Genomic DNA, 8153 nt, shown 5'->3' with positions numbered 1-8153 from the left:
GCCACCTCAACTTTGGCCTTGGAATTCCTATAAATACCCCTCATTTTGGAGCAATAAGGATCCCTTGCATTCATAGTTTTAGCATCATTACTATAGACATTTTAATTTCAATCATCTAGTAATTAGCATTTTGGATTAATCATAGCATATTAATCTAGTTTCTTAGATCATGCATTTCATATCATTTGCACAATCAATCATGAAGTAGCTACTCAACTCTTGAGTTGCCACTTTGGAGGTCATTGCTCCGCTGAGAGCCAAACAATCCAACACCTTCAAGGTGCTCAAGAATAGAGGAAAATGGGACATCTCAAAGGAGCTTTTGGTTTTCTTTTGTTTAGCTTTCAATTTGCTTAGTAATTCCATTTATATTGTCTCATTATATGTGTATGCCTATTCTATTTACCATATTTTTAGCATCACAGTGATTGACTCGGGCTTAGGCTCAATAATGCATCGATGCAACAAGGCCTTTAAAGGGACAAATGACTTGAATATGATTATTGATTTGCAGGCAAATGCAAATATTGATTGAGTGATGGATTTCCCTTGTGAAGTTTTAGAGGATTAATAGACATATGGCAATACATTTGAGAGAATCTTTTGCCCTACATTGTAGGCCTATGTCCATAGCTACATACTAAATATATAAAAAGTTAAAAAATAACCATATTTTTGTAACTTACTAAGGTTTCAACTTGATTTTCTTGGTATATGTCTGGGCATAATCCCTTTTTGTAGCACAAGAAACTTTGTATGTTAAATTTTATGAATATAGTATAGAGGGAGCGACACCATCTACAAGATTTAGTAACAAGCAACAACTTACTAAAATCTATGTCTATAGCCATCTAAAAAAGAAAAATTAAAGATAATGATAAAACCTCAATAAATAGTCAAATAGAATTTGCCACTTGATACTTTAGATTCATTTTTCCCATTTTTATAATACTTTTTTCATTTTTGACCATATTTTTTTGTTCTTTTTCTTTTTCCTTGATTTTGAATTACTTTCTTTTCTTCCTTCATTTGAAATTATTTTATTCTTCACCATGCTTTCACTCTCTTCTTGAAATTATTTTATTCTTCACCATGCTTTCACTCTCTTCTTGAAATTATTTTATTCTTCACCATGCTTTCACTCTCTTCTTGATGATATATGTGATATGTCCCTATAAAGTAGAATTACTTTCTTTTCTTCCTTCATTTGAAATTATTTTATTCTTCACCATGCTTTCACTCTTTTCTTGATGATATATGTGATATGTCTCTATAAAGTAAAAATAAAATTTTGTAAAAATAAACATACTAATCACAAAGAAAATTTTATTTCTGTATTATTTCAAAAAGCAAATACCAAACCACACTGGTCTGTTTATATATATATATATATATATATATATATATATATATAACGCAATACTATTGTACGAGGAACAAACGAAACTTACATATTTCACATTCACAAAATATCAATACGAAATTTACATATTTCACATTCACAAAATATCAATACGATGACACCCTTGTCCTGCAAGGGGTCCCATACTCCACCATTTCTTCTTTATTATTATGAAAAGAAAGGACAACCAACAAAAAAACATGTCGCAACAGCCCCACACCAACTTTTTTTTAAGGCTTGATGCTTAGCGCGCATGTTCAATCAAACTGCTGATGGGATGCAACCAGCTACACAGTTAATTTTGTTTCATAAAGATACTCAGAGGTTAGATACATTTCGAGAGCTGCGTGCAACTGCTTATGTGAAAGTTTGAAGTTGTTAATGCATATATAAACTAGTATAGTATTGATAAGTGATGAGGGTGGTTTGGTGCTTTTGCTGCTCCGCCCCTTCTCATGATAGTGATGATAATAACAAGAGACACGAAGAGGTTAGAGATAGTAACAATGTTGATGTGGTGAATGCGAATGATGATGGTGTAGCGAGTGCAACTGCAGTTGGTCCATTTGGAGGGGGAGGATTTGTGAGGGGTGCAGGAGGAACAATGGGTGAGTGTGTACCGTATGCTCATGTAGATTCAAATTTGAGGGCCTTGGCAGGTCAAGCTGAAGGTTTTGGCAGATTCTCTGTTGGTGGCTTGCATGGATCTCTCTACCATGTCACTTCTTTAGCTGGTAAGATATATTTTTTCTTCTATTTAAGTTGTTTGGGTTGATTTTGAGATACCTTTCCCTTTTGGTCAGTTGGGTTCGCCATGTTTCTCTGTTTATGTACTTTTGACTCAATCGAATATTCTGTTGTGGTAGTTTTAGTTTTGCCGATTTGGGTTTCTCAGATTTTATGATATTTTACTTTGGGTGCAACTGAATTTCCGTTTGAGATGGTTTTAGTTTTGCTCGTTTGGGTTTTATGTTATGTGATTCGGGTACAATTGAATTTACTGGGGGGTAATTTTAGTTTTCTGGCATTTGGGTTTCTCAGACTTCATATTGTACATTGGGTGCGGTAGAATTCGTGTTTTAATAAAATTATAGTTTTCTTTCGTTTGAGTTTCTCAGATCCTATATTATTGTAACTTAGAACACAATTAAATGGTTCAATTACGGAATTTTCAAGATTTCGGCTTAATCAGCATGCCAATTCAGCATATAAAGCTCCAGTTCGTATCATGTAGGGTTTAATCCGATGATCAATTTGGATAATTATGCCAAACCCTGCCAATCTACCCACATCAAAATACCATTGTCGCATTGCTTCCTATTGTGATGATTTTGGTTTCGGGGCATTTGGGATTTTACGTATCTTTTGTTAAGTACATTGGGTACAACTGAATGGCACATTTGCACTTTAGTAAGGCCATGTTAGCCGCAATATCAATTATTATAAAATCTTATTTTGTGCCATCCCAGTTTTGATCGTGTGATTATGCTTGGAAGTATTCCAAGCGTTGTCATTCTACCTATACATTGCAAGCTATGAGGATTTCTCAGAGCTTATGCTATTGCAATTCAGCCACAATTGAATGGACTGCAAAGAAATATTTTTCCTGGTTAACCCGCATGGCAATTTATTATAAAACCCCTGATAATCCAACTTGAAACAAAGCCTTTCCAATCTACTTACATCATGAATTACCTGAGATAATTTCGCTTTTAAACCATTGGGGTTTCTCATATTTTGTGATAATTGTACTTCGTACACAAGTTAATGGTGCAATTACTCTTTTATTTTGGTTTCAGCCTAGCTAGCATGCCAATTTTGGTATAAAACCCCAATATTTATAACAGCGGGATTTCATTCTTATGATCATTCTTGGGAGTAAACTATCCCTTGCCAATCCTCCTACATAATGTAATACTATTTGCACATTGCTTCCTTTTGAGATTTGTTTTTTGGCTTTCTCAGATATCATGTTATTGTATTTTGGGCTGAATTAATTCTGCTGTTACACTCTTTTTTGGGTTTGAGCCTAGCTAACATGCCAATATATCATATAAACCCCAGTTTGTGCCATCTAGGTTCCAATCCCATGGCTTATATTGCTTGCTTAACAAACTATGCTATATATTTTTGACCTTCTGTCCTTGCCTCTAGTAAAATTACTACCACTTTATTCTTTCTTATATTCTGGTCTGAAGCCACTGACATTCTAACAACATTAAGATCAACATCAAATATGAAAGAATAACTTTGTAAAACTAAAGCTCCAGATGTGATGTGAGAATGAAAGGCATTCCATGCGAGAGTACACACTAAGAGCTTTCAAATTATATGCAAAATGCTTATATTCTTTAAAGGCCCAAAAATGCTCATTGAAAATTCAGCCTTTTCTTTACTGATGTCAGAACACTCAATATTGATGAAAAATCTACAAGTTCTTGTCAAATGACTTGTTTTAATAATTAACTCTGGAATTTTCGTTTTGGAAGCCAGTGAAGGGGATTTGACCAAAGAGGACTGACTGCCTAGGGATTAATCCTTGTTGATATCAATGAATTGTAGTATGATGTTAGTATTATGTCAGTGAAATTAACTCCTGTACGTTGTGCCTGTAAACTACAGACATTAGCCAATGGGACAATGATATCGGCAAGGTAAAATTCTGATTTCTGTCCATATATTTACTTGCTTTGATTGACGTGGATGCCATTTGATTGTTCTTGATTGCTATTGATTGCAAAAAATGCTTAGTGGATTGGAATAATTGCTGTTTTTACTGCTTATGACTGCAAAAATATGTGCTCTCACTTACTTTACGTTGTTGAGTGTATTAAAGGAAATTACACTTCAATAAACACTTTGGTATTCTAATGACTGCTATACTAATACTTGAAGCTGGAGCTTAATTTATTTGTCTATGAGCCACTGATGCTTTCTTGCTGGGGACAAATGCTGTTATTAGGTAAAGTTGAGTTGTAGCTCTATTAGTGGGCCAAGTTCTGCTATTGGTTTATTTGAACTCTAATTATGTTATTGGGCCAGATTGAGGTGCATGCTTTTTGTCAAGCAAGCCCATCTATTTTGCTAGATTGAACTAGAGCCTTGGTATCAGGAAATACTGAAATCTGGGCTCTAACCCTGTTATGGGAGCAATCAATGGTTTTGGACTAGATTGAATTGCAAGCCTTTTATTAGTCCACACTCCCGACTACACTATAGCCTTGTTATTGAGCAAAACTGAGCCATGCTAGTTTTTTGTGTTGAAGATAGTTTGGGAGATGAGCTTGTTGGAGTGCCAAATAAGGAGGCCTTAATGGTGAGGAGAGTTAAGATGTTCTAAGCATAGTTTTTAGACTTGGACTTAGAGAGTACTCGGCAAGCCCAAAATTTTCAACTCGGCAAAAACTCGGCAAAAACTTGGCAACTTAGAAAGTACTAAAAATTAAAATCTCTTAAAGAAACATATTTTTTTTTTGTAAAATTCAATTACAAACTGTATTAAATTAAAAATTGACATTTCAAAAGAGAAAATGCACGGTTTTATAGCAAAAACAACATGTGAAAAATGCATTTTAACCAACGTTATACTAGTGTCAACATTTTTACCCATGTTTTTTTGCATCTATAAAAATGCGAGAGTTAAACTTGTGAAAACTTGCCCAGCAAAAAAATAGAGTACTTGGCAATTCAAAGAGTACTTGCAGAGTTTGCAAACTATGGTCCTAAGTTTACATATTTGTTTTGGTGATATAATTTTTCTGCAGTAAAAGTCTAAACCCTTGTTGTTTTTTTAGTAGCTTTCAGATTATTCTTTGATTTTTCGATTATGCTAGGCTACAGGAAGTGGATGATCCATAATGAGCAGTATACATATGCCAAGCACATAGAAGGTTAAAAGTGCATGCTTAAAATTTTTTCAGCCTGCAAATATAAAGGAAGGGGGTTGTAATTTTATCAACAAATGTTTTCTTGATGATAAAATGTTTCAATATAAGCTAGAATAAGTAATTCAAATCCTACATTTTCTAAATTGCTAATTCTTAGGTTCTGACATCTCCACATATTTCTGTTCATCTCGTTTTACTCTTTATTAAATAAATGAAACATGGTTTTTTTAGCATCTGCATATGAAGGATTTTATCATTGGTCGAAAGACAAATAATTTGATGGTCCAATGTGCTAGAAAAACAAAATATTGTGAATTTCAGCTTCATGATTCATGTATTTGGAAATAACAAATTCATAGATTAGCAAAGATTACATTTGGGGCAAGTGTAAATATAGCCTTAAAATGTTTTCAACAAGTTTAATCAACTGGCACAATTATTTTTGCTCCCAGTGATTGTAAACGAAGTCTTGTTAGCATTACAATATCAAAATTTCATTGCATATAGAATTACAATATCGAGGCTGTAATAAATGTTTGACAAAATGCTTGTTAACTGGACAGATAGTGGCCCTGGAACCCTTCGTGAAGGCTGTAAACAGAAGGAACCTCTGTGGATTGTTTTTGAAGTGTCAGGAACGATTAATCTTTTATCTTATTTGAGAGTTTCCTCATACAAGACAATTGATGGACGTGGCCATCGAATAAAGCTGATGGGCAAGGGCTTGCAGTTAAAAGAGTGTGAACATATTATTATAAACAATTTAGAATTTGAAGGTGGCCGAGGGCATGACGTTGATGGAATTCAAATAAAGCCAAATTCACGGCATATATGGATAGATCGCTGTAGCCTTTGTGATTATGATGATGGACTTATTGATATCACACGCCAAAGTACTGATATTACTATCTCAAGGTAAAGTAATATTTTTTTGGTTTGGGCTGATTCAGGTAGTACTTTAAAGAGCTATCAGCTGCATAGGACCTTGAAAATAATATATGCATTAATAATCTTAATCATTTAATAAGCATGCATGATTGCATGTCTACAATGCTTGTAGCTAATTCTTAGATGCTTCTCTTGGACTGGTCTTGGTCTGGACAAATCTATAACTGGATCTTTGTTTGAGAAAATATTTGTTCTTATCATGATCGAGCTTGCTTCCAAAATGTTCTAGCACATAATTATTACTCAATCTGCTTACAGCCATAATTAATCCCAACTTTCAGTAGCTTCTATGCCATATGCTGATGTGATGAGCATAGACAAAATAAGGCCTCATCCTCTGGTTTGGGTCTTGTTTGAATTGTTCTCTACAAAGCTGAGTTTCTACATTTTACCTTTGTTAGCCAATACATATTAATTGTTTAATACAATGCTTATTGTCTAAAAATAAACTATTTACAAGGAACAAATAAAAACATTTGCTGGAGAAAATATTTCTTGATTGGCAAACATCTTACTGGAATTTGTTTTAGACATATTGCTTCTACAGCCATCAGAACTTTCATCTTGTTTTGTGCCTTCACATTTATTCCATAAACCAGTGTTTGAGAAATTTTGTTTGACATAACAAACAGATGGGTTTGACCTTCGGCAACACCTTTCAAAATTAAATTAAAAGGTGTGAAGTCCGTTTTGGGGACTATAAATTATTTGTGTTATTGCTTAAAATGATTTGTATTCCTTTCTTAAAGTGCACCTTGAGTTATAACATTAAATCAGAGCAGGTGGCAGATTTTGGATTGATACTTAGATTTTGAAAGATTGAACTACAAACATAAATTTTGAAAGATTGAACTATTGACTTTTTAAAGGCAAAGTGGCAATTCTTGCTTTTTGAGATAATCCGGTTAGCAAAAAAATGTTTGAAATTAAGAAGAAAACTTCACACTAACTTGTGCATTTGGCATAGTGTGCTATTTACTTAAAAACTCTTTACTTTTAGGACCACAACTATTCTTTGAGCTGAAACTGCTTTTTAAACAGTCAATTTCATCTGCATATGGTTCTTTCTTTAATGGGAGCCATTTCATCATTCACATTTTTACATAATAAAGGATGTGACATAGATTCCAAAATATGTTCTTATTGTAGGTCTCACTAATCTCTTAGATAACAGGCAAGTTTCAACTTTCACATGACTAATAAATAGCACTGCAGTGGCTTCTCAAGAACATTTTCATGGACATGATTTTTTGCGAATTGACTGGTAACTTGAATTTTTAAGTATGTTTGAGCAGACAAGTATGTCGGTAAGGTGGATTGTTCGGTCCAAGAGTATATGCCACGACAGGAAAAGGAATGAGAATGTTCTAAGATCATAGTGTTGAATCTCAGTGAGGACTCTTGGATTTGAGTTCGGGTCAGCCTCAATGAGTCAGCAGCCTTGACTTGCAGACTTGGCAGAGTTTGATTGCAGAGATGAGCGAGTCTTAAATGCCAGACTCAGTCAAAACTGCATGAGAAATTTATTTTGAAACTAAAAAAAAAAAACATTAAAAACAATATATCTATCTTTTATATATTTTTCAATTGCCCAGTTTGTGCTGAGTTTTGGCACTGAATCTGAGTCTGAAGCAGAAATGGCTTGCCAAGTCTGTGCTGAGTTAGAGTCCAACACTATGATTCAGATAGTTTTATTTTTGTGATATTTCAACTGCATGTGTCATCTTTCAGTCACTTATTTCCCATGAGATTTCATTTTTTTAAATAAGGCTTAAAGTGTCAGGTTTTCAGATCAGAGTAAATAGTGATATTGGGAGATGATCTCACTGTAAAGTGTAAACTAGACAACAAAAGAAAATGACAATTCTTTGTGATCTCAATGTAAAAATAAACTAGACATACGGCTGAACCCTGAA

General features: G+C 33.9%; 1 protein-coding gene across 2 annotated transcripts in view; it reads left to right on the top strand.

Annotated features, from left to right (window-relative positions):
• Nucleotides 1-1597: 1597 nt before the first annotated feature.
• The window catches only part of LOC131074631 (putative pectate lyase 21), a 79434-nt gene continuing 72878 nt past the window's right edge, over nt 1598-8153 (top strand). Inside the window, exons 1-2 of one of the 2 annotated variants that reach the window (XM_058011284.2) lie at nt 1598-2136; nt 5853-6204. In XM_058011284.2, coding sequence (XP_057867267.2) covers nt 1818-2136; nt 5853-6204 — 671 coding nt within the window. In that variant the 5' untranslated portion in view covers nt 1598-1817. The remainder of the gene's footprint in view (nt 2137-5852; nt 6205-8153) is intronic. The other variant, XM_058011283.2, reaches the window with a different exon arrangement.

This window comes from Cryptomeria japonica, chromosome 1 (assembly GCF_030272615.1).
Source record: "Cryptomeria japonica chromosome 1, Sugi_1.0, whole genome shotgun sequence".
Lineage (NCBI taxonomy): Eukaryota > Viridiplantae > Streptophyta > Pinopsida > Cupressales > Cupressaceae > Cryptomeria > Cryptomeria japonica.
Note: the sequence above shows the minus strand (reverse complement) of the source record. Positions and strands in the feature narration are given on the sequence as shown.